This window comes from Nicotiana tomentosiformis, chromosome 7, assembly GCF_000390325.3.
Source record: "Nicotiana tomentosiformis chromosome 7, ASM39032v3, whole genome shotgun sequence".
In the NCBI taxonomy this organism is placed as follows: domain Eukaryota; kingdom Viridiplantae; phylum Streptophyta; class Magnoliopsida; order Solanales; family Solanaceae; genus Nicotiana; species Nicotiana tomentosiformis.
In genome coordinates this window covers 73,428,644-73,456,503 of record NC_090818.1, presented here as the reverse complement: position 1 = coordinate 73,456,503, position 27,860 = coordinate 73,428,644, and the positions used below count along the sequence as shown (strand labels likewise).

Genomic DNA, 27,860 nt, shown 5'->3' with positions numbered 1-27,860 from the left:
GTTGATAATTGAAAAATTGCAGTTCAGATTAGTTTTATTATCACGAATTCATACTAGTTTGGGATGGAATGATAAATACCTTTTATTTTTAATTAAAATGAGGCTTTCGGCACTTAATGGAGGTCTGAATATTAATCATTCAGATCTCATATATTAAGTCAATTGTTTTTAAAGTCCGAATCTTAATCATTCAAAATCATAAGTGTGTTTGTTTTTTTGATTCACAACCACTTAATGAGTTTGAATATGCCTATATGATTAAGATCTATAACAAAGACTTAATTTTCATTAGGATGTTATCATCCACATTCATTACTAACTGTCACCACCGCCACCGCCACCACCTACCATTACCATAGTCGCCACCACTACCACCACCCATCACCTCCACCACCATCATCCTCAACCATAATCACACTTACCCACCTAAACTACCACCACCAACCACCCCATCACCATCAATAACCATAACCGGCACCGCCCACCATTATAAAGTACCGCCATCCACCATCACCTTTTTAATCACAACCACAACTACCACCACCACCCACCATTATTAACTATCACCACCCACCACCACCATCCTCAGGCCTCCACCATAATCACTATCGCTACCAATCACCACTAACTACTACCCAGAACCACCATTATCAACCAAAATCACAACCAATCACCGCCTCTAGTCGGTACTCACAAACACCTCTGTTAGCCATCACCACCACCAACTATATATATATATCAAATGTAGATTTAAATAAAATATTAATTAATCTAATATATATATATATATATATATATATATATATATATATATATATATATATATATATATATATTAGATTATTAAATAAAGATAAATTATGTATTTAGATGTTTAAAAAACAAATATTCTTAAGCATTCAGTATTCAGATCTTAAAACACATATTAATCTTCAGATATGTATTCAGATTTAGAAGTGTTAATCTTAATAATTAATTAATATTTTATTTAAATTTATATTTATTAAATTTTAAATAAAGATAAATTTTGTATTTAGATGTTTAAAAAATAAACAGTTTTAAACATTTAGTATTCAGATCTTAAAACACATAGTAATATTCAGATATGTATTCAGATTTAGATGTGTTAATCTTAATACAAATCTTAATATTCAAAAGTCTTAATCTAAACAAAACAAATCGAGTCCCAGCTCCCAAGTGGGTATGGAAAAGAAAAAGATTATGTGAAATGGTACCTTGTGTATATACGTTTGTACTCGACTCTTTAAATTTTCCCTTTTCGTATATTTTGTCAAATTGCTTACTTTATTTTTTATATTATTATTATTATTATTATTATTATTATTATTATACAAAACTACAACTCTATTCTCTCTCTCTCTCTTTTCTCGTTTTGTTGCTTCAACAGCCGCACTGTCCTCCTTCGTTCTTCGTTCTTCTTCTTCTTCTACAAAATCACCACCATCTTCTTCTAGGTTTTTTTCTAGGGTTTTCCAGAAGCTTCTCGAAGCTGGATTCTCCTTTCTTCCTTGTCCCCTTCTCTCTCCGTCGCTTCTTAACCGGTTCGATTAATCCCCAAAATACCCTCATTTTTCTTGCGAATTATCATTTACCGGATAGAAACGGTAACTTTATACTTTCTGGTTATCTGAATCGATCTGTGTTATGAGTTTTACTCCTAAATCTGTTCGATTAGGGCAAGGTTAGGGCAAAATTTAATGATTTAAAGGTTTTTGATTGTTGATAGTGTGATTTTGAATGGCATTGGGGGATTTAATGGCGTCGAGGTTATCACAATCATCAGCAGCTTTGGATGAATTTGGCAATCATCATGAGGATGAAGCAGAAAGGAGTAGTAACAATGTTAGGGATTTGGATACTACTGCTACTGCTAGTAGTAGTAGCAGCTATGTTGTTGTTGGTGGGGGGGGAGTTGTGGGTGGTGATAATAATGCGATGACGACGACAACGAGTATGGCTTATTTGCCGCAGACTATTGTGTTGTGTGAGCTTAGGCATGATGGTTTTGAGGATTGTGTTCCTTCTGGTCCTTCTGATACCGGTTTGGTCTCTAAATGGCGGCCTAGGGACCGTGTAAGTTGTGCCTCTTTTCATTTTTTAATCTCAATGTAGCATGAATAGAGTGGAGCATTTATATTGTTGAATTAATGCGCAGTTGATTGATTGTTTGGTTAATGTAACAAGGAGTGTACATAAGGTGGTTAGTGTTGCAGTAAAGCATCATACTTGTTTGCTGTTCCTTGATTTGTTAGCTGGTTTTCTTCTGAAAGTTGAATGCTACTATGCAATTGTAAGATGATAAGATGTGCTTGCTTTGTTTCTCTAGAGTGAACCTTATGCTACAACATAGCCTTATAATTCAAAAAAATTGGAAAAACGTCGATGTCATTTTAAATTGGGTGCCCTGAGATTTAATCTAATAATAAAAGAAGTTTGTTTCTAACAGCCAGTTGGAGATGGAGGTTCGAACGAGAGATTCCAGCTTTTGCAGTTAGTGATTTTGGCATGACTACTCTGTGATCTGCAAGCAATTGCCGGATATTAGATTTAATTTAATGTTTCGTGGTTGACGGTGAAGATTAGTACTGGGTGGGAGCATGAGTGATCATCTGTCATCATTGCAGGAGTATCTACCTTTGTGTATCCAAGTAAAACTGAAGCTTGTTTTCATCTTGGATGTTAAGTTGGGGAGCTAGACATGAGTTTCCATAAAACTAGTTACTGATTGTGCTCTTTTTTTTGATGCCTTTGGCATGAACTAATGTGGAAAATTACTTTTTTCTTACCTCAATTTAGAGCACTTGGAACATGTGGATAGTGTCTCCCAAAATTGCAGGAACATCAGAATCAAGAATCAAGGTCGTTCTGACTAAGACATTAAACATATAATTCCTTAAAGATTAGGAGGATTGTTATGAGACTAAATTCTTATGTCGGTCTGTTAAAAATTGTCCTCGCTTCCGGTTGAAATGTCATGTTTTGACTTCTAACATAGTAGGATAACAAAGAGTCAATGAGGCTAGAATACTAAGTGGGTAAACTTATTGGGTTATTATGTGCTTTTTATTTTTCGTGAGTCTCACATTGGTTGAGGAATGAGTTGTGGTCTTCTTATCTGGGCTTGGGTAATCCTCCCCTCATGAGCTAGCTTTTGAGGTTTAGTTAGGGCCAAGGTCTATTTCTTTCACACGGTATGAGAGCTAGACACATCGCTCTCTGTTGTTGTGTTTCTCAATGTTAGGCCCCCATCTCACGTGATCCAAGCTTCATTCCAATCCTAGGTGTGTGGAAAGGTGTTATGTCCCAGAAAGGAATGAGTTGTGGTCTCCTTATATAGGGCAATCTTCCCCTCACGAGCTAGCTTTTGCACAGTTATCACAATTTTTAAGCTTTAGAACATTAGACTTCAAGAGGCTTATTAATTGCTGATTACCACTCTACCAGCCTCCTTCCCAAGAGTGATTCCCCTTGTGGGTAATCATTTGGACTTGATGTGTCAATGAAGGCACTTGTTGATTTAATGGGAGGGATTTAGTGGGAAGTTCTTCTGGAAAGACTGAAAGTAGAGCGTGTATAATTTGTTTAGAGTACAGTATGTGGTAGAACACTACTTTCTTGCTATATAAATAGTCTTTTGAGGGATTAATAAAGAAATGCTATCCTTCAATTTGGGACAAAATGGATCATGGATTTTACTGGAAATAGCCCGAAAGAAAACAACACAAGGAAAAACTCATTGGACTTAATATATTTAATATCATAAGCAAATATTGGATGTAAGCACCCAAGGCTGTCGCTTAGCGTGAAGTGAGTGAAAATCATGGAAAAACACGGTTCGAATCCAAGCAGAGACAAAAAAAACCGAGTGATTTCTTTCTATATGTCTAAGCCTTGATTGACAGAGTTACTTGTCATCTGTTGATGGTAGGTAGCAGGTACCTAGTAATATCGTTTAAGTGTATGCAAGCTTGCTGGGACAGTAACATTATCTTGTGTTATTAAAAGCTAATCACTTCGTCGCGTAAAAGCAATGAAGCAACGTCACGTGAGGGGTTATCGCTTCATAGGTGAAGCTATCGCTTCAGAGAAATGTGCGCTTCAAACAAGGATCGGCAAAGTGATCCATCAAATGAAAAGGGGTCGGTTCTTTGAATATCAACTCTGCAATTGTGCCCTTTACTTTAAGGGAGTGTACGCTTCACTTCTTGCTTTCGCTTCAAGCTCCTAGGGCTAGGATCTTATCGCTTCTTTTGCGCTTTTCGCTTTTAAAAACATCAACATCATAAAAAAAAGCAAGTGTTAAATTGCTATATTGAGTGACACAGATAGCGAGGATTCATATAGCCGAAACAAACTAACTCGGGACTGAGGCGTAATTGTGGTAATAGTTGTTTTGAGAAGAACAACTACTAGTATGACTCCTCAATAGTATTATTAGTAGTTGTATCATAAGCAAAAATTGCTGTCGAAGTCCTCACACAATTGACTTTGTGAGGTCCTTTTTAAGTGTTAATCTAGATTTTTAAAATGCAATGAACTATAGTTTGAAGATGTAATTATTCAGTTATGCCCCTCCCATAACCAAATTAAAATGACTTTGTGAAGTCCTTTTTTAGTGTTAATCTAGATATTTAAGATGCAATGAACTGTAGTTTGAAGATGTAATTATCCCTTTATGCTCCTTCAATAACTAAAATAAAATGCATTATCAAAAGAAAATAACTACAATAAAATGCATAATAGCATAGAGATAATACAAGCACTAGGATGAAATCTATAAATTTTGGGTATACTTGAGTTTACAATAAAAGGTGCCATAACCTACATTCTGAACTAACATTGCCTTTTCTTAAACAACTAAAACATTTCATTAATTGTTTGGATAAAGAAAAGTGAGTACGGTAAATAAATACCATGTTGGCATAAAAAATATGTACATATGAGTATAGGACTGCACTACAGTCATCCACAATATTCTTTAATTTTTGAAAGGTATTACCTCTCCTCGAATCTGAATAGAGATTAGCTACACGAGAAGCGGAGGCTATTACGGACCAAATTTCATTTTTTAAAAATGTTTAGAATATGTATCTTTAGACTATGTCCAGGCACTATGATGAAGTGTGTTCCCTTCAATAATCTTTTCTGAATGGTGTACCATGGTGCTCTAGCGTTATTGGTATCCATATGAGATTGTTTTCTTCTTTGCAGAAAGAGACAGCTTAGTGCTGGCAGATTGAAACAGCAGCTTTGCAAAAAAGTCCGAAAATGAGTTTGGATTCATCAATTGCTTTTTTTCCACTTGTTGCTTGTTACTTAATCTTTAAAGTATTCCTTGACAAATGTAATGCTTGATGACCAACGTGCTTCAACTGTATTTTACAAGCTCACTAATATAACTTGCATTTGGAACTTACCCTCCACGCAGTAAACACACCCAATGTTTTACCTTGTTGTCCATCTTAGCATGCAAAATTTTCTGCAGATGAAGACGGGATGTGTTGCCCTTGTTTTGTGTTTAAACATCAGCGTTGATCCACCTGATGTAATAAAGATATCTCCTTGTGCTCGAATGGAGTGTTGGGTTGGTATGTTTCTTCTCTTTCTTCTTCTTCTTCTTCTTCTTCTTCTTCTTCTTCTTCTTCTTCTTCTGCTGCTGCTGCTGCTGCTGCTGCTGCTGCTGCTTGTAATATAACCAGCTACTGTTCTTTTTGCTAGTATTTTGTTTTAATGAATATACTTTATTTCATTCTATTTACATTTTGTAATTTTCAGCAATACCTTTTATATTCTGAAGGATGATTGTCCATGATGATTGACCATAATATCCCCTTTTCCCCTAAGAAAAATAATCTCAGTGATAAATTTGTTTTAAAGTGAGACCATGCTCTTCTAAAGGATTATAGCTTTTCAATCTTCTTACTTGCATTGTGATAGAGATATTTGCTGAAAGGACTTAGACTATAGATACAACTTCTCAAGAATTAGCTATTGGTAAAGTGTACAAAGGCGACTTGAATTTGATATGTTCCAGGAGGATTTGTTAGGAAAGCAACCTGGACTTTCAGGATAGACTTCTCATGAGGCCAAGGAAGTTTCATTCCTCAAAGTTTCCTTTTGTTCCTTGATAACAAACCGTATTAAACTTCATGGTACTATGGTAGGATCTCCACTCTCGTAGAAACTTTAAATTCATAAGGGCAATATTTAACTCATCTAGAACCTCAGTTAAAGCACTCCTTATCCAAAAAAAAAAAAGAACCTCAGTTAAACTTCTTTAAAATCTGGCTAATTCTATTAATACCAAAGAGGGGGAGGGAGTCTGCATAAAGGATGTGACATGCCATCAAGAATGTCTGCTTTTCCAGTAGAGACTGGTCACATTCTGCGACCTTTTCTGTCAGCAATAGTAGAATATGTCATGGATGCTACCAATTTATAGATCCTTCTGAAACCTCATCTTTCTTTGATATTTATCCATGCTTTAGAACTGTTTTGTGACATTTGGCTTTGAAAGATAAGCAGAAACCTCCCGTGTTGGTGGGAGGTAGCAGGTACCCGTGGAATTAGTCGAGGTGCTTGTAAGCTGGCCCGGACACCACAGTTATTAAAAAAAAATACACCACCATAATTTCAGATGAAGATGTCGTATCAGTGATTCAGAGAAGTACCATTTTGATAAGTAAGATCCATAGGAACAGTCCCTCAAGAAGCTCCACTTACATTGGGAAATTTCAAAACTACCTAATCTAGGCTTGTCCTAGCAAGGTTTTGCTTCCCCTGGCTGACATAATTCAACGTTAGTCTATCTTAAAATGTGCTTTATCCCTATGACATACTTTGATCGAGTAGATTTCGGGCATTGTTAGCATTCAGAGTCGAACAGAGATGAAGACCTCGAGCTGAGTCGCTGGTCGATTTCGCTCGGAGTAAAAGGTAAGGAAGAAAGAGAACAGAGTACCTGGATTTTCGTTCCTAGTCTTGTAACTTTCTGCCTTTTCCTTTGTTTTCCTACATCTTCTGCTTTAGTTTGTCTTCCTCGTCTTCTCAATGTGTCTCCGTCCTTCTGTCTTCTTCGCTTTGTTCAAAGCATTTGCGGACTTTAACTGGATCCAGTAAGAATCTCTTATTGGCATCAGCTTCATGTCTCATGGTAGGGGTAAATGAAGGATCTGTTTTTGGTAAGTAAGTGAAGCAGCCATTAATGCTTGCTTAATGGCTAGGTTGTTTACATCACACCCCTAGGGGTGCGGCCCAGGCTGCCCTTTTTTTCCAGAACTACAAATTAAATAAAAATAATTGATGTCGGTTCTTCTTGGCGGAGTCTGTTTTACTTGAAGGAATGTGGATGTTTTTATCTCGGCAAAATTTCATTGTGCAGGTATCATATTCTCTGAGGGGTTATAAGATATAATTTGATAACTAGGCTGTCTTTTTTGGCTTTCCAGCTTAATTTTCAAAGGTTAGTGCTTGAAATTCTTCAATGGACTAGTAATTACTAATGATATTTATTACTGCTTATTTTACAGATCCATTTTCGATGGCACCTCAAAAAGCACTTGAAACAATTGGGAGAACTTTGAACCAACAATACGAGAGGTGGCAACCTCGGGTAAGAAAATGTTTTTGCCATCGATTTGCTGGTGAATGAGTAGTTATAATGACAAAACATTGTATGTAACCATATGCAGGCTAAGTATAAGATTTCCTTGGATCCTACTGTGGACGAAGTCAAGAAACTTTGCACAACTTGTCGAAAGTATGCCAAGTCAGAACGAGTTCTTTTCCATTATAACGGACATGGTGTACCTAAACCTACAGCCAATGGTGAAATTTGGCTATTTAATAAGGTTTACTTTCTTACCCAGATTGCTTTCTCAGGGCTGTGGGTGATATTTGTCTTTTCTTATTTGGGTGTTTGTTTTAGAGTTATACGCAGTATATCCCTTTGCCAATCAGCGACCTGGATTCCTGGTTGAAGACACCATCGATCTATGTGTTTGACTGCTCTGCTGCTGGGATGATTGTTAATGCCTTCATAGAGGTTTACTCTTAATTGCCAGTTTACGTCATGTATTTTGTGTCTTCATAGAAAAAGAAAAATTGTACTATATTCATGATGTGGTGCTGATCTATCCGTTCCTACTGGCCCTCTAATTAGTTTCAATGCAATTTGTTTGATCAGCTTCAGGACTGGACTGCTTCTGGTTCTTCTGGAACTTCTGCAAGGGATTGTATTCTGCTTGCTGCTTGTGAAGCACATGAGACGCTTCCTCAGAGTGCTGAGTTTCCAGCCGATGTATTTACTTCCTGCCTCACCACACCCATCAAAATGGCATTGAGATGGTGACATGCTCTCAACAATTGTTTATGATTTCTTCTTTTTCCTCTTTCTGCCCCTCTCTCCTACACTTGTCCAATTGTTTATGTAATTCTTGGGTGATGGAAAATTAGTATAGTTTCACTTTTCATTTTAACATTGTGATGTTACATAGTTCCTCTCTTTCCCTCTCCCTCTCCCTCTCACTTCTTTTCTCCCTTTTTTGAATTTTTTTTATAGGTTCGCCTACATGTTCACAGTTAGTGATAGCCTCTGTAGCAACGAAGAAAAAAAGAAAAAGAAAAGAAAATAATAACACGAAAATAACGGTTTATCTCTTGGGCCAATCTGTTTAATAGGTAATAGATAATGCCATCTTAGTGCATTTTCATAATGTTAGTGTTTTAAGTAACTTGTTTTAAGTAAATGCTTAACTATCTTTTACTTGCTCGTGTGTTTGTGTTGTTAGGTCCTTAAACCTAATGTGCTACTTCTCTCTTTTTACATTGATGCATTTGCTTCTGCTAAATAAGTCAATTACTTTTTCCTCGCATTTGTTATAGTGTGATAGCTACATCTTTTTTCTTGCAAAAATTGCTAGCCATTTAAATCCCACTATCTTGTGTGTTTGGCTTCTAGGTTTTGCACCCGTTCATTGCTCCGAGAGTCGCTTGATTACTCTCTGATTGATAGAATTCCTGGCCGGCAAACTGATCGGAAGACACTTCTAGGCGAACTGAATTGGATTTTTACTGCAGTTACTGACACAATTGCCTGGAATGTTCTGCCGCATGGTAATGGAATAGATTATTTAGATTGATGCAGATATCATGGTTTAAGCATGTTAATCTCTTTCTGAAGTATGAGTTCTAAACATGCAGAGCTGTTTCAGAGATTGTTCAGGCAAGATCTATTAGTTGCTAGTTTGTTCAGAAACTTTTTGCTTGCTGAAAGAATCATGCGCTCGGCAAATTGTTCACCAGTTTCATACCCAATGCTACCACCTACTCATCAGCACCATATGTGGTAACTACATTATATATTTACTCATTGCTAAAATTCATATTTACCCTTCTCTCACTTGTGGTCTACATGTATGATAGGGATGCATGGGACATGGCAGCAGAAATCTGTCTTTCACAGCTTCCAACTTTAGTTGAGGATCCCAATGCAGAATTTCAGGTGGGCGTATTGCTTTACCATCTGTTTGATATGTATATTCATAGTTCCAACTTCCACAAGAATATTATATATAGGGCTTACATATTGCCTGTGTTTGTATGTCTTCAGCCAAGTCCATTTTTCACGGAGCAGTTGACAGCTTTTGAAGTATGGCTTGACCATGGATCAAAGGATAAAAAGCCTCCCGAGCAGTTGCCCATAGTGCTACAGGTAGGAAATTTCTCATGGTCCAAATCAAATGAGGAACTCTCCTTGGTTCTTCTTTCAATCTTGTGGTGACTTTAAGTATATTTTCTGGGATGTAGGTTCCATCCGTCCCACATCTTCTGTCAACTCCTATGTCTTTAATAATTTGATGAAAAGGTGGGATAAAAATATTGGATACTCCATGCTGTAGCCAAATTCATAAACCATTTGGATCAATAGCTTTTGTTGTTCCCTATTTATCAAAAAATTCAAAAAATTGTTTTTCTTTTTTATTGACTTGATAAAACGTTGGCTGCTGTCTCTTCCGTCTTTGATAGAAAATATCAAAGAATGCTTTGGCATGATGCTGAGGAATGCTTGAACCATCTCCCTGTGTTACGTTGAGATGTGGGAATGATTTAATTTTTTCCTGTTGTCATTTCTAAGGCGACCCAATGCTGGTTTAATATTCTTGGCACAACATGTGTTTTTCATTTCTTTCATAGGCTTCTTTTTATGTGAATATTTGAACTTTCTTCCCATGTCTCCTGAAAAGCGGAAGTAATCTATCCATATCCAGTAGATTAGTGCACTTTTTTTTAATGATTGTGGTGAATCTTACTTTGTATCTACTATGAAATCAACCTGATGCAAGTTGCTAAAGTTTTGGGTTAGCAGCAAAGCTTTTTGTAGTGTCATTGTTGAGGTTAAAGAAATGCATCATGTCTTTCGGAGCAGGTATTTCTGTTGGTGTTATTTTCTGGTTGAGCAGAGCCTTTTCATTTGAATTATGAAATAGGTGTTGATTAACTTAATGTTTGTCCCTGTGACACTAAAGATATGTACAGACACACGATAACTATAGTTCCTCAAATATGAGCTGCTAGTGGTCTTTGCCATTTTGGCTGGTTATATTAGGCTTTCTTTACATTCAGTGGTTTTGCTAGCTTCGTGCATTTTTCCTCTTGCATGCCTCTGTAACCAATCTGCTTTGTTATTAGGTGTTACTTAGTCAATGCCACAGGTTCCGTGCACTTGTACTTCTTGGAAGATTTCTCGATATGGGACCTTGGGCTGTAGATCTGGTAAGGTGGCTGCGTGTTTCCTCTTTCTGTAATTGGTTGTGGCATCTACTTTGCGACTAATATTTCAGTCAACAATTTGCTTCTTTCCAGGCCTTGTCTGTAGGAATATTTCCTTATGTTCTCAAGCTTTTGCAAACCACCACTCCTGAACTTAGACAAATTCTGGTCTTCATCTGGACGAAGATCCTTGCACTAGATAAGGTACATGATTTGGTTGTAACTCATCACTTGTGTTGTCTAATAATTCATTTCCTACGTATTCTATCTTTGTGTTTATTTTTTCTTATATGAAGTTCTCCTTCTCTTTCTTTTTTGTTGTTGTTATTATTATCTAAGAAGCTCACAACCAAAATTTGGCTTTACAAACAAACACCTGCTGGACAGTGGGCTCCATCCATGTCTTATTATTATTATTTTTTTTTATGGTGCGACACTTTGCCATGTTTTTGGAGGCCAATAGGACATGAGTTTGTAACTTTTTGTGTTATTTAAACTGTTAAAGCGCTTTCTTTGGTGTACAAAGCAGAATTTGGAAAGAACGGAGTGATGCTTTCTGTGATGAAAATAGACCTAAAATCTCCAGCCTCTTTCATTGAACTAAGCTCTAATTGGAGAGCAAGAGGTGGAGATCTTACTGCTGATTTCCGATAGTTTTGTGTGCTACTTTTTTTCAATATTTCAAACTACTTAGTGGGCGTTTGGACATAAGAATTGTAAAATTTCAAAATAGGGGGAAAGAATTTTTCAAGTGAAAATGGTATTTGAAATTTAGAGTTGTGTTTGGACATGAATATAATTTTGGGTTGTTTTTGAAGTTTTGTGAGTGATTTGAGTGAAGATTTTGAAAAACAGCTTTTTGGAGTTTTTCAAATTTTCGAAAATTTTCAAAATGCATCTTCAAGTGAAAATTGAAAATTTTATGAACAAATGCTGATTTCGAAAAAAAGTGAATTTTTTTTGGAAAAAAGGGAAAAACTTCTTATGTCCAAACGGGCTCTTAGAATAGGTTATATTCTTTATTCTAATTTTACTCAAATTTAGCTACTCTAATTTTGGAGTCTGTTACACCTCTGGAGTATTCTTTTCTGTTTTTTGTAAGTTATGATATCATAAGCTCTTCAGCAAGTAAAAGTGGTTTCTTTTGTCATGCTACCTTACTCTAACCCGTTTGGATTGGCTTAAAAAAAGTGGCTTTTAAGTTAAGTGCTTAAAAGCACTTTATAAGTGTTGGAACTTATTTTATAAATAAGCAGTTACGTATTTGGATAAAAGTGCTGAAACTTAAAACAAGCTGAAGAAGTGTTTGGTAAACAAGTGCTGGTAAGCACTTTTTCTTGTTAAAATGACTGAAATATCCTTAAAGTTGTTAACATTATAAAGAAGATGATGACTATATTATTATATTTTCCGTTCATAGCTTCAAATTCAGGGGTAACACGTAAATTCATTGAATGATTTGATTTTAGAATATAGTTACACCAATTAAAATAAAAGGAAGGATTCAACGACCAAAAAAATTAAATGTTATGGAACCAAAAAAAAAGAAGCCAAAAGAACAATATTTACAAAATATTGGAATGTATCAAACATTATTTAAAAAACTATTGTTTGCTTCACGTTAAGAACTTCAAGAAATTGGCAAATATTGGAGAATGGAGGAAAAAAAATAGTATGTTGTAGGGTTTTTACTTGGGGGTAATTTCGGGATTAAGAAAAATTATAAGGGATAAGAATGTAATATCTTTGGTCAAAGCAATATGGCTTTTAAGCCAATTTAGAAAAAGTTGGGTTTTCCAACTTATTGGTTTTGGCTTTTTAAAGCAGATTTTAACTTTTTTTAAGCCCATTTTTTGGTTGCCAAACACTTCTAAAAGTTAAAAACGCTGGTTTGACCAGCTTTTAAGCCCATCCAAACAGGCTCTAAATTTTCTCTCTCTGTCTTCAGCTAGTAAAAGTGGTTTCTTTTGTCATGCTACCTTACTAAATTTTCTGTCTTAGGTTGTTACCTGTATATATCCTGTATTAGTTATTTGTTCTGATCTTCTAATTCTGTACTAATTAGATTATTGTTTTCCTTTGAGTCAACAGTCTTGCCAGGTTGACCTTGTAAAGGATGGAGGACATGCATATTTCATTAGATTTCTTGACAGTGTGGAGGCTTATCCAGAGCAAAGGGCAATGGCTGCATTTGTTTTGGCAGTCATTGTGGATGGTCACAGACGGGGTCAGGAGGCCTGTACTGAAGCGGATCTTATACATGTCTGCTTGAAGCATCTTCAGGGGTCGACCCCTAATGATGCACAAACTGAACCACTTTTTCTTCAATGGCTGTGCCTTTGTCTGGGAAAACTTTGGGAGGATTTCGCAGAGGCACAAGTACTGGGCTTGCAGGCAGATGCACCAGCAATATTTGCTCCTCTGCTGTCTGAGCCCCAACCTGAGGTTTGTTGTTTAATTTTCTGTTGAGGGGATGCAAGTGGGTCCTCAATTAAATATTTGGATTTTGACTAGTAGTTTAAAATTTATTATTTCAGGTCCGTGCTGCAGCTATTTTTGCTCTAGGAACTTTACTTAATGTTGGATTTGACTCAGCTAGGGATGGTGTTGGAGGGGATGAAGACTGTGATGATGAGGAGAAGGTTAGGGCTGAAGTCAGTATAATAAAGAGCCTTCTAAGTGTTGCTTCTGACGGAAGCCCTTTGGTTCGAGCAGAGGTTGCTGTAGGTATGCTGTTGCTGAATGTTCTACCTGAAAACTGTTCATTTTGATACACTTACCGTGTTTCCACCTTCATTTCCCAATATTTGGTCTTTATTTGCTAGAAGGAAAAATATTTTTGGTTGCAGTATTATTTGGAAAGATTTGCCTATAGAGACCTGCCTTTACAGTTCTGTATGATGAGGTGCCTTATGCATGATATCAGTCCCAATTATGAATTTTGTTTATCTTTCACTTTGATGGTGGAACCCGATGCCAAAAATATCATTCTTTATCATCATGTCACTTCTTTGTTCATCTCTAATTTGCTTTAAAATAGGAGAAAGGAAAAGAAAAAAAGTGATATCCATGTCGGAAACTTTTCTCTGGGGGTTCAATTGTATTCTTAGCAATGCAAGTAGTTCAGCGTGAAAGTTGCTTCATCATGCTTGATGAGTTCTGATTCTTTGATGCGAAATGCGAGTATCAGCTGCCTTACAATCATGCCTAGTTCTCTGATTTCCCCTCATTAGTCCTTTCTTGATTTTGTGTACACACCCTATAATATTGGTAGGAGTTGGGTTCATGTTCTTGTCATCTTTGCAGCTTTGGCACGTTTTGCCTTTGGGCATAACAAGCACCTGAAGTCAGTCGCCGCTGCATATTGGAAGCCTCAGTCTAATTCCTTGCTAACTTCCTTGCCTTCTTTCGTGGTCAAGAGTTCAGGTAGTGGGTATACAACCCCAACTCACTGTATTCCACATGGAAGTAGAGTTCCGTCTCCTATTGCTCCTTTACTGAGGGTGGGGGGTGACAGTCAGTCCATATCTCGCGATGGGAGAGTCTCGACTAGCAGCCCCCTTGCAACACCCGGCATCATACATGGATCCCCTTTATCTGATGATTCCTCTCAACATTCTGATTCTGGAATCTTGAATGATGCTGTTACCAATGGTGTTGTAAATCATACAAGACCAAGGCCTCTAGACAATGCACTCTATTCTCAGTGTGTACTGGCTATGTGTGCCTTGGCAAAGGATCCGTCACCACGTATTGCAGGTCTTGGCCGGAGAGTCCTTTCCATTATTGGGATTGAACAGGTTGTTGCCAAATCAGTTAAGTCAACCGGTGAATCGACAATAGCTCCAAACACCGGTTATGCTGGATTGGCTCGATCTTCATCTTGGTTTGACATGAATGGAGGTAATTTTAGGGTTTTCTTGGAAATTATTGTCCATTTTTTTATTGGATGAATGTGATTATGTTCCATATTATTAAAGTTTTATCTGCACCCAGGACCACTAATATATCATCTATTTAACACCTCACTTCATTTAATAAACTTTTCTAATAATTCTTTTTGAAGTGACTCTGGCCTCATTTAATACCCTTTTTCCTAATATGCTGTTGTTGCAGGGCATTTACCTCTGACTTTTAGAACTCCTCCTGTTAGTCCCCCGCGGCCCAGTTACCTAACAGGAATGCGAAGAGTTTGTTCTTTGGAGTTCAGGCCCCACCTAATGCACTGTCAAGACTCAGGATTAGCTGACCCATTGTTGGGGTCTGCTGGATCTTCTGGAGCTTCAGAACACAGTTTTCTTCCCCAATCAACCATCTACAACTGGAGTTGTGGCCATTTCTCAAAGCCACTTCTTACTGCAGCTGATGATAGTGAAGAGATGATTGCTAGAAGGGAAGATAAGGAAAAGTTGGCCATTGACCTCATTGCAAAATGCCAACACTCTTGTGAGTGTACTTCGGTTCACGTGTCTTTCCCTTTTGTATCCATCCCTTCTTTCGCTTGAGTTTGTCATAATTGTTATCATGTAATCCTTATCCAATTTTTTTGATATAGAATGAAGTCTAAATTTTAATATGAGCAATGCTTTTTCTGTCTCAGCAGTAAGCAAACTACACAATCAAATCGCTAGTTGGGATACTAAGTTTGAGACCGGCACCAAAACTGCTTTGCTGCAGCCCTTCTCACCTATCGTTATTGCAGCAGATGAGAGTGAAAGAATCAGGTAGAAGAATCTTATCGAATTACTTTTTCAATATGAAAACGAAAAAAATGAAAAATGAAAAGGTGAAAAGCCATTATTGCTGTAATATCTTGTTTACTATGTTCTTGAAAATACTGGAAGGTATAGGTTGGTTCAGGTGCTATCTTAGTTGGAGCTGCACAATCTGCAATTTCAACCTAGTCTGTCAGTAAACAGTCAATATCAAGTGGAACTCCTGAATGCAAGTAAATTTGTAAAAGAACACAAGACCTACTGGAAGCAGACCCCCCCCCCCCCCCCCCCCAAAAAAAAAAAAAGGAAAAAGAAAAAAAGAGCGCGTTCGCATTGAAATGTTTCCAATTTCTCTTAAAGTTGGTTTTGAGTTAGGTTTTCTTGTTCAGTTTTAGCAAATTAACAGATCAAAGGGTAGTTAATGACGCTTCAATCTGTTCCGTCAGAGGCATTCGGGTTATGAATTTAATAATGCGGTTAACATAAAGGAGGATAATTTGTGGATAATGGAAATTACTCCTGTTTCATTGCTTCGCTGTACCTGTATCAGTTCATGGGCTTTTCTGTTTCAGTTGCTTATTTTATTGTTGTCTTGTCAGTCTTATATCTTTTACTGTGTTGTCTCAAATCTTTTAATGTTTCTGACCATTAAGTTTGAGATGTTAAGTTGCTTTGATGTGGTAAAAGAGCATTTGTGATGCATAAAATATCATGCTCCTTGTGTCTTTATGAACAGGATATGGAATTACGAGGAGGCTACCCTTCTTAATAGCTTTGACAACCATGGTTACCCTGATAAAGGAATTTCAAAGCTTTGCCTTGTGAATGAGCTAGATGAGAGTCTGCTCCTTGTTGCTTCAAGTAATGATTTGCTGCGACAGATATTTAATTTATATTTATCATTGATGCCTAAAATCTTAACAAACTTTCATTCATAAAAGGTGATGGGAACATACGGATTTGGAAAGATTATACTGTAAGAGGGCGACAAAGACTAGTTTCTGCATTCTCTTCCATTCAAGGTCACCGACCTGGTGTGCGTAGTGTGAACGCTGTTGTGGATTGGCAGCAGCAGTCTGGATATTTGGTAATACCATGTAATATTAGCCATTTCAGATATTAATATATGAATGCACAAGTACCTTCAGTTCCATTTGGTTAGATGTGATCTTTTGATAGGTAAATAGTTTATTAGAAGAAATAACATCCAAGGGGGGTCCATTGTACAATCATGTATAGAAGACCTGAGCAAGAAACTCAAAGAAACATCCCCTTCAAAGTCTGAACAAGATATATTTCTTAAAAAGGCCTATTGTTTGTAATTGCAATTTTTCCATTTGTTTGGGCGCAGCATACTCTTTTGTGTTACAATTGCTCTGTTTCCCATATATTTGGATGTAACATACTTATCATAGTTCATCGATGTATATTGATTCTTATTCTGCACTATCCTTGGCTCGCACATTTGTGCTATTATGCTCTGATACAACCTTTTCAATTTGTTACCAGTTTTCTTCTGGTGAAGTTTCGTCAATCATGGCTTGGGATCTTGATAAAGAACAGCTTGTTAATACAATTCCAACATCCTCAGATTGCAGCATCTCAGCATTGGTGAGTTTTCGGCATTTCTCGTAAGATTTTATGGAACTAATATATATGATCAATTACCTTTAGGATTCTAATGCTCTATGTGCACACTAATTTAAGTAATAGATAAAACATTAGGATAGATTGCCCAGCATCTGCTCATAGTGATGCAGCATGAGATACCAAAAAACCCTTGTTTCTTCAATTGCTATTTAGACTTTTTTGGTGGCGCAAATGTCTCCGGCAAGTTGTATGTGCCACTTGATATGCAACACCTGTACTGGATAAAGATAATCTTGCTGAATGTTTTCCAAATGTGTTTGGTTAAGTTTGTTAAGAAGTATACCGGAAACTTTTTTAAAAAGCTGTTATCTGAAGAAGTATTTTGATGGTGTTTCCAAACAAAGGTTCTTTTCTCACTCGCAAAGCACTCCAGACTTCAAAAAACTATAGACTATCCAACATGTTTTCTTTATGCACAAACTTTTTTTCCAGTATATATATTTTTTTGCAGAAACTTTTTCCCAAAGATATTTAGTGTTATGTGTTCAACAGAAATATTTTGGGCCCAAGGACAATACTTTGAAGCAGGATGTTATGATAACATCATTAACTATTATAGTTAATATAAACAGTATACCTATGTAGGAAGGTCTGTGTTGTATTGGAAGCTGGTATGTGGAAAAAAGAGTGGTCTAATCCATGGCAATACATTGGACCAGGGAATGACATTGACTTTTCTTCTAAGTTCATGCTTAATTTAGTTTGATGTTATCAGCTAAGTTTGATAGAGATGAGCATCTAGAGGTGATACTGCCTCTAAAAGGCATAGCATGAATACACGGCGATTCAGTTTTGGCCAGAGGTGTATGTCTCTTGAATTTTGAACTGTCTTATAATATGGTTAGATAAATAAACTTATAAGGCTAGAAATGAAGAACTCATCCAGCTTTATTTGTGTGAGAATGCATGGGAGAAAAATCTATTATTGATATTCTGTTTAATTATAATACAATGAACCCTATTTATACAATACATATCATACTCCTATTCTATGTGGGACTAGGACTAATTCATATTATGTACATAACTATCTAACACTCCCCCTCAAGCCGGTGCATACGAATCATATGTACCGAGCTTGTTACATATGTAACTAATACGAGGACCAGTAAGGGACTTGGTGAAAATATCTGCAAGCTGATCATTCGACTTCACAAACTTTGTAGCAATATCTCCTGAGAGTATCTTTTCTCTGACGAAGTGACAATCAATCTCAATGTGTTTAGTTCTCTCATGGAACACCGAATTTAATGCAATATGAAGGGTAGCTTGGTTATCACACACAAGTTCCATCTTGCTGACCTCACCAAATTTCAACTTATCAAGCAAATGTTTTATCCAAACTAGCTCACATGTTGCCACAACCATTGCTCGATATTCTACTTCTGCACTAGACCGAGCAACCACATTCTGTTTCTTGCTCTTCCAAGACACCAAATTACCTTCTACTAATACACAATATCCAGACGTAGAACGTCTATTAGAAGGTGATCCTGCCCAGTCAGCATCTGAATACCCAACAATTTGCTCATGGCCTCGATCTTTAAACAATAATACTTTGCCTGGAGCTGATTTTATATATTGAAGAATGTGGACAACTGCATCCCAATGACTATCACAGGGAGAATTCAGGAACTGACTTACCACACTCACTGTAAAGGAAATGTCAGGTCTAGTCACTGTGAGGTAATTTAATTTGCCAATCAGCCGCTTATATCTTGCAAGATCGCTAAGTGGCTCCCACTGTCCTGGTAGAAGTTTAGAATTCAGATCCATAGGAGTGTCAACAGGTCTACAGCCTGTCATTCCTGTCTCCTCAAGAAAGTTTAAGGCATACTTCCTTTGTGAGATAACAATACCCGAGCTAGACTAAGTGTCACGTCCCGACTTCGGGGAGAGCGATCGACGCTCAACCGAGATAACCCGGCCGAGCAAGCCTGTTGGATTTCCTTCTACCCAACTCACCCATAAATAAAGAGAATATAAACTTCATTATTTAATACCACGAGGGTTCATGAACAACACTAGTTCCATCACCATTAGTTACTTCATTTATAAGTCTCCAAAACAATACATTTTACAACCATAGTTTTACAGTGGAAGCATGAGATACAATTACGACATCTTTAGTTTAACTTTTCCACACTAATACACAACCCACACTATGTCTACGGAGCCTCTAATAGATATACAAGAGTACAATGATGGTGTCGGCAACAAGGTTCCGGCTATACCTCAAAACATAATACACACGGAACAAAAGATGCACAATCCCGGAATGAAGTGGGGCTCACCGAGTCAGTTGGGAAAAAGTGTACCGCTATCACCGATCAATGCCTCCCGCTGTGGAACCACCTGCATCCATTAAAGATGCAGCGTCCCCGGCAATAGGGACGTTAGTACATGTCGAATAGTACTAGTATGAAAACCAAAACACCTATTCAAGGACTTGGAAATACAACATGAATATGATGAATCAGGGTAACAATCATAGGGCTTATGTAGCCATAAAAGTCAACAAATTTATTAAGAACTTCCAATAACACCTCTAAATTTCAAGTCGGGAATTCTCTACAACTACCTTTACACAGAGCGGCCTTGCCGCCTCACCCCAATGTATGCGGGTGGAGGTGCAATCACAATACCAGAAACTCTACACAAAGCGGTCCCGCCGCCTCACCCTAATATATGCGGGTGGAGGTGTATTCACAATACCACAACTATACACAAAGCGGCCACGTCGCCTCACCCCAACGTATGCGGGTGGAGGTGTAATCACAATACCACAGCTCTACACAAAGCGGCCTTGCCGCCTCACCCCAACGTATGCGGGTGGAGGTGTAACCACAATGACCCAGCTCGAGTTCCCAAAATGATAATAATATGTACAAAAGAGTTCCCTTTTAATCAACTGTTTGGCAACTTTGGCCTTAGCAAGTGTAAATTCATAAAGTTTCATCATATGAGAAATAAGTGTTTAATCACATTGATTTCATACAAGATCTTCTTCCCAAAGGGGTATAACATGATTAAGTCAAAAATAGAGAATCATTAACACACGAGGGTTCTAACAAGTTATGTCAATCGGGCATCAATTCTACTAGTTTGAATACTCCACATCAATAGACATGTCCGAACTTTACACGATGGAGTTTTGTAATAACACGGGAATTCCAATACCAGAAAAAGAGTTTAGCCTTCATACCTCGCTTTGAGCCTCCCTTAATTCACTACACAGTTTCGAAAATCCTAGCAACTTCGATCTATTTAGAGACATAGCAAAATTGAACACAAATTAGGAAGATATTCATGGTATCAGCTCATTGGAGTATTTTATCAAACACTAGGTGTGAAAATTTGATTACAAAGTTCTTCCACAAGATTTCCTTCACTCTACAACTAATTCAACCCCAAGAGTTTACTCATACTAGTTAAATTTCCTCCCCACCATCCTCATAGCTACATGCATGCATAAATTACAACTCCCATACCCAAAAATCATACTCCCAAATTACCCATCTTATACCCAAACTCGAAATTGAAGACTAGGGTTTGAACCTTACCTCTTGGATGAAGACCTTGTGAGTTTAACTTGTGAATTCTCCAAGTCTTGAGCAAGGATTGATGAACAATTAGCCTAGGGTTTCCTCTCTCTCTAGAATGCTCACTTCACCCTTACATATCAGATTTTTGCTTCAAAAGAGTCCCTCTACTTCAATATATCGAAATAGGGTCGGGTCAAAAATTAGAAAAATTGAAGTCCTGGCGCAGATCTGCAGTCGCATATGCGACCGCATAATGCTTCTGCGGTCCGCAAAATGGACCGCACAATTGCCCTCCGGAACCGGGCGATTATGCCTCATTCCGTGAGCGGTCCGCAGACCAATTCTACGATCGCATAATGGATCGCAGAACCTCCTTCCGAAATTTCTCATGTTGATTCTGCGATGGGATCTGCGGCCCACAATACCATCCTGAGCATTGCCGGTAATAACAATATCAACATAAACCACTAGATAAATACTGAGATTTGAATTAGAATGCCGATAAAACACAGAGTGATCGGCTTCACTACGAGTCATGCCAAACTCCTGAATAACTATGTTGAACTTACCAAATCAGGCTCGAGGAGACTGCTTTAGACCATAGAGGGACCGACGCAACCGACATACAATGCCACTAGACTCCCCCTGAGCTTCTCCATGTAAACCTCATCCTTAAGGTCATCGTGAAGAAAGACATTCTTAATGTCCAACTGATAGAGAGGCCAATGGCGAACAACAACCATGGATAGAAAAAGGCGGACTGATGCTATTTTAGCCACAGGAGAGAAAGTATCACTGTAATCGAGCCCAAATATCTGAGTATACCCTTTCGCAACAAGACGAGTCTTAAGTCGATCAACTTGGCCATCTAGACCAACTTTGATTGCATACACCCAACGACGACCAACAGTAGATTTACTCGAAGGAAGAGGAACAAGCTCCCAAGTACCACTCGTATGTAAAGCAGACATTTCGTCAATTATAGCCTGTCGCCACCCCGGATGAGACAATGCTTCACCTGTAGACTTAAGGATAGAAATAGAGGACAAAGATGATACAAATGCATAATGGAGTGATGACAAACGATGGTAACTTAAACCGACATAATGGGGATTAAGATTAAGTGTGGACTGTATACCTTTCCTGAGTGCAATCGGTTGACTAAAAGGAGACACGCCCGCAGTATTAGCAGGGTCAGGTGCAGGACGTGAATCAACTGGGCCTGATGCTGGGCGCGAACGACGATGGTAAGTCAGGAGTAGTGGAGTTGTAGGCGGTGGAACTGGATTAGGCGGTGGAGCTGGAGCTGTAGGTGAAGATGAATGGGAGATAGTGACTGAATCTCCAAAAGATGGAACTGGCAGCACCTCAGAAATATTTAAGTGATTACCTGGACATGTGAAGTATGATTGGGTTTCAAAGAAGGTAACATCAGCAAACATAAGGTACCGCCTGAGGTCAGGAGAATAGCATCGATATCCCTTTTGCGTTCTCGAGTAACCCAAAAATACGCACTTAAGAGCACACGAGGAGCTAACTTATCTTTTCCTGGAGTAAGGTTATGAACAAAACACGTGTTCCCAAAGACATGGGGTGGAAGAGAACAAAGGTAAGTGGGGAAATAAGACAGAGAATGGAACTTGATTCTGGATAGCTAAAGATGGCAGGCATACGATTAATAAGATAGCAAGGTGTAAGAACTGCATCCCAAAAAACGCAACGGAACATGAGATTGTATGAGTAGGGTACGAGGAGTTTCAATAAGATGTCTATTCTTTCTTTCAGCTACCCCATTTTGTTGGGATGTGTACGGACAAGATGTTTGATGAATAATCCCATGAGAGTTCATAAACTGCTGAAATGGGGAAGACAAATACTCTAGGGCATTATCACTACGATGAAACTGACAAAGTAGCGGAATCCCAAGGTAGAACTGACCCGACTAGGACCCCAAACACCTGAATGGACTAAAGTAAAAGGTGATTCTGCTCGATTATTAAGACGCCGAGGGAAATGGGAGCGGGTATGCTTACCGAGCTGACATGACTCACACTCTAGAGTGGACAAGTGAGATAAACCAGGTATCATTTTCTGAAGTTTTGACAAACTGGGATGTCCCAACCGTTTATGTAATAAATCCGGTGAATCAGTGACAGGACAAGTTGTTGAAGGAAGACAAGATGTGAGTCCATGTGATTTTGCAAGGATAAGGTAATAAAGTCCATCTAATTCATGCCCGGTATCGATGATCCGTCCTGTACTGCATTCCTATATAAAAACAAGGTCATCAAGAAATAAAACAGAGCATTTAAGTGATTTGGCTAAGCGACTAACGGCTATGAGATTAAAAGGACTACCGGGAACATAAAGAACTGAATCTAAAGGTAAGGAAGGAAGGGGGCTTGCTTGACCTATTCCAGTTGCCATGGTTTGAGACCCGTTGGTCATTGTGACTGTTGGGAGAGATTGAGAACATGAAATAGTAGTGAAAAGAGATTTGTTACCAGAAATATGATCAGATACATCCGAATCAATGACCCAAGACTCAGAGGTTGAAGATTGGGAGACACAAGTCACGCTACTATCTATTTGAACAACGGAAGCTATCCCTGAAGATGTCTGTTTACATGTTTTGTACTGAAGGAACTCAATATAATCCGGTAAAGAAACCATCTTGATTGGATTCAATGCATTGGATCTAACGGATTGTGAGTCAAAGGCTTCTAATACGAATGCCATTATAATGTTTACGCCGGAAAAAAAACAGAGATTTTTTCTGAAAATTACTGTTCACGCCGGAAAAATATGAAAGTGGTCGGAATTTGATTTAAATTGGATGGGTAGGCTAGGAATTGCAAGAGGAACAATCTGTCCTGAAGAGTCGTCGCCAAAAAGCGCGTGACGTCGGAACTTCGCCGGAATTTGTTTTCTGGCGGCGCGTGGAGGGTCTTCAGATAGAGATTTTTTTATGGGTTGGTCGCCGGAGGCCGATCTACTTCGTGTTGGTTTTTGCACAACACTGACGAAAAGTGGCTGCCGGAAAAAGACTTCCGGTTGACTGATTTTTTCTTCCCGGAGTCGCTGGAATTTATGCACAGCGATAAATTTCTCACGATTGCACTGATACCATGTGAGAATGCACGGGAGAAAAATCTATTATTGATATTTTGTTTAATTGTATTATATAATACAATGAACCATATTTATACAATACATATCATACTCCTATTTTATGTGGGACTAGGACTAATTCATATTATGTACATAACTATCTAACAATTTGTAATACTTAGACTTGAATGAAAGGGAGGTTAGGATGCTCCTGATTTAGGTAAATAGGCATGGCTAGTCTCCTGAAAGGAGGTGGCCGTGGCACTATATACACGCATAACTTTTTCTTCTATTCTAGCCTTTTCCTTTTTTCCGCTTTTTCAGTTATCCACGGGTTCTATTCCGCAGCGCTTGGGAGTGTTTTGCACTTTTGGACGAGAGACGGCATATGTTGCTTAGAATTTGAATAGTGTATAGATTCTAATCTGATGGATGCTTACATTTTGTATCTCTCTGATGTTGTGAAGTCTGCTTCTCAAGTTCACACGGGACACTTTGCTGCTGGCTTTATGGATGGATGTGTCAAACTATTTGATATTCGAATGCCTGAACTGTAAGTATGAAGCTTACTAAATGGTGTGATTTTCTTTTCTGCTTTCTTGCTACACAGGTTCTATCGGATAATTGATGCGATGTCATGGAGATTGTATTATCCAAATTTTAGCTTTGTTTTGTCTCATTTGGAGAGAGTGGGTAGTGTAGGAGAACCATGTCTTTTGGAGTGTGATTTTTGGGTTTTTTTAGAAGATATCCACCTTCTCATTAATTTTATTAGGCGGTGTGTCCTAAGTCCAAATTCAGTACTCCAAGATGGGTAACCATTCTAGTTTCATTTTGTATGTTAGCAGGCGGATTTACATGCATGTATTTAGGAGTGGCAAACGGGCAGGTCGAGTTGGATATGGTTTGGGTCGAAAACGGGTAATGAAAAAACGGATAAATTATCCGACCCGATCCATATTTAATACGGATAAAAAACGGGTTAACCGACGGATAATATAGGTAACCATATTATCCATGACTTCTTGAATATGAACACTTTTAGGAGAATTTTTAGTAACCCTCAATTTGAGGCTTTTACAGTTCTTCAATTTGAGGCTTTACAAATGTAAAAGTTAAACCCATTAGTTATCCATTGGTTATTCATTTTCTAAATGGATAATATGGTTCTTATCCATATTTGACCCGTTTTTAAAATGTTCATTATCCAACCCATTTTTTAGTGGATAATATGGGTGGTTAACTGTGTTTTTTTAACCATTTTGCCACCCTTGCGTGAAACACCAGTCTCAGTTTCCATTTAATGCTAAAATTATATTTGTTTAGGCTTGTTTGTGCATCACGGCCTCACACCCAAAGAGTGGAAAGAGTTGTGGGGATCGGCTTTCAACCCGGACTTGAACCAGCAAAGGTGATCACTGTTATCTTCGTCACATTTACTCTTTCAACTTCTTTTCTCTTTGTTTTTGGCATACCATTAATCACTCTTAATAAAAGATAAATATTTTATCCTTGTGATAGTTTTTTCTTTTTTCTTAGATCGTCAGTGCCTCTCAAGCTGGTGATATTCAGTTCCTTGATATGAGAAATCTTAAGGAAGCATACTTAACAATTGATGCTCATAGGGGATCGCTAACAGCTCTAGCTGTTCATCGTCATGCACCCCTTATAGCAAGTGGTTCGGCTAAGCAGCTAATAAAAGTCTTCAACCTGGAAGGTGAGCAATTAGGCACCATAAGATATTTGTCCACCTTCATGGCTCAGAAGATAGGTTCTGTAAGATGTCTTACCTTCCACCCCTATCAAGTGCTGCTTGCTGCTGGAGCAGCAGATGCTTGTGTTTCAATCTATGCTGATGAAATCGCCCCGACAAGATAATTCAATGATAACATTCAAGATTGAGAAACAAAGTGCTTACAGACTTAAGTTGAGGTGGTCAGCTGCAAAAAAAAGGGACGGTTAACATCTGTGAAACACTGATCAGCTCATTGAGGTCTTGTGCTACTTATTCATTGAGCCTCTGCAGCAACGAGTGGTGCCATGTTTGGAAAAGTTCAACATATTGGAGGAGGCTTTAGCAAATAATTTGATAAATAGGTAAAGAAAGGTGTAAATATCCGTTATTCATTTTTTCTATTTTGTAATTTTCTCCCTTTTTTTTTCTCTCGGTGTGCTTCTTTAGTTCAATCCCCTCTCTACTTTTTTTTTTCCTCATCTTATCCCTTGGTTCAATTTGTACAGATGAACTACTCTTTATTTATATAATGTTGGCAAGCAGTATTCCTTGACTTCCATGGTTTCAGTTACAATCTTTAAACGAAGCTGACTTGCTAATTAATTGTATTAATGGAGCAAATTTTGTTGGAAATTGGATAATAATGGATAACATTAAAGCAAAGATTGCAGGACAAAAATATCACTTTGGTCAAACAGATTGTCTACTGATTGCACTTAACTTTGATGAGGGAGCTGACGATGAGAATTCCTAATCCTTAGAAAATAATAGGCATTTGACGATGAGAATTCCTAATCCTTAGAAAATAATATGCATACTCTCATAGTAATCTTATCCAAAAGCAAATCAAATGTTTGGCAGTGGAAAATCATCTTTGGAAGCATACATAATTGAGATACTGAAAATAGATGCTAGAAAGATACAAAATGAAATTGAGAAGTCAAACTTGCCCTTCAGCTATCACACACCTTGAAGTACAACTTACTAAGAAGATTCCCAAGTTAATGACAATATTTCCTTATATTTTCCTAAGAATAGTTGAAATCTGTTCCTCGAATCAGCTGGTTTTTGTTGCTCAGGTACAAAAATACGACAGTTTTCACACTATTAGAATAAACTACCACTGTGACTTAGGTCAGTTTGGAAAGCCAAGTGTAATTACCAAGCTTGTTAATTACACAAAATTGGTAATTATATAGTAATCACAATGACTTGTTTGTTTGCCAAACGTAATTATATTATAATTCTCACTATCATATTTGGTTGGACAAGTGTAATTACATAATTAAATAAATATTTTTTTCAAATTAACCAATCGAAATATATTAAATAATTATAAATTGATAAATAATATCTTTAAAGTAGTAAGTAGCTTCCAAATAAATAAATCATTACTTAGATGAATTAATCAAAATTGCAATAACAATTTAATGTCTTTACTAACTCATTAATGTGTGATAAATACATGTTTATATAATAAATGTTGGATATTATTTATAATCAGGTATTTCAACTATATTTAAGAAAAATTAAATAATTATAAATTGGTAACTTATATCAGAAAAAATTATCGGTATCTTGACTATCTTTCAAATAAATAATATTTTAACTTAAAATAATTAATAAAATTATAAATTAAAAATTTTACCAACTCATATGAGTAAAATGAAATTTATGATTTGTTGTACTTTTTAAATAACAAAAAGATAAATAGGAGTTTAAAAGGTATTTTTTTCTTGATAATTATTTTATAGTAAAGAATAGAAAATGAAGCTAGTGAAACACGAAATTGTATTTAATAACAAAGAAAAATGAAGAAAATAGAAAAAGAAGAAGCAAAATGTGAGAAGTTGCAAAATTATATGGAAGCATATCATAAGCAACATGTTGGAAGGGTAAAAATGAGAATAAGAGATACAAAAGAAATTTTGGAAAAAGAATAGTACTTACTATATTTGAAAATGAAAAAGAAAAATAAAAGAAATTAGAAAATTTACAATACCTTGTAATTGCACAGTGTAGTTACCACCAATTTTTACCTCCTCCTTGAGAATTGGAAAGTGCAATTATACCCTCTAAATTACTCCAAATTCCATGCTGACCAAATAATTACTTGGCCAGACAAACATGTCAAACTGTGTAATTACATCCATTTACACCCAAATTCAATTCTTATGTTACTTTCCAAACATGCTCTTAATATATTTGATAAGTTAATCTGAACAAAAATTTATTTAGCTATGTAATTAAACTTGTTCAACCAAACATAATGGTGAAAATTATACTGTAATTACGCTTTGGTAAACAAAAAAG

The 27,860-nt window shown here is 37.2% G+C and overlaps 1 protein-coding gene across 4 annotated transcripts; it reads left to right on the top strand.

Annotated features, from left to right (window-relative positions):
- Positions 1-1,368: 1,368 nt before the first annotated feature.
- On the top strand, positions 1,369-26,100 carry LOC104114954 (regulatory-associated protein of TOR 1). Of its 4 annotated transcripts, XM_070181670.1 has the most exons (24): positions 1,370-1,625; positions 1,748-2,094; positions 5,507-5,609; positions 7,551-7,633; positions 7,713-7,871; positions 7,949-8,065; positions 8,207-8,367; positions 8,981-9,135; positions 9,223-9,367; positions 9,445-9,523; positions 9,632-9,733; positions 10,711-10,794; positions 10,885-10,995; positions 12,883-13,236; positions 13,329-13,518; positions 14,098-14,694; positions 14,908-15,237; positions 15,392-15,515; positions 16,243-16,367; positions 16,448-16,593; positions 17,016-17,117; positions 24,280-24,365; positions 25,139-25,223; positions 25,352-26,100. In XM_070181670.1, the coding sequence occupies exons 2-24, from the start codon at positions 1,759-1,761 to the stop codon at positions 25,688-25,690; spliced, it is 4,113 nt and encodes a 1,370-aa protein (XP_070037771.1). In that variant the 5' UTR covers positions 1,370-1,625; positions 1,748-1,758; the 3' UTR covers positions 25,691-26,100. The 4 variants fall into 4 exon arrangements, 3 of the variants coding, with proteins under 3 accessions (XP_070037771.1, XP_070037772.1, XP_070037773.1); XM_070181671.1 differs by having other exon boundaries at positions 1,370-2,094; positions 15,395-15,515; XM_070181672.1 differs by lacking the exons at positions 1,370-1,625; positions 1,748-2,094; positions 5,507-5,609 and adding an exon at positions 5,616-6,957.
- The last annotated feature ends 1,760 nt before the right edge of the window (positions 26,101-27,860 follow it).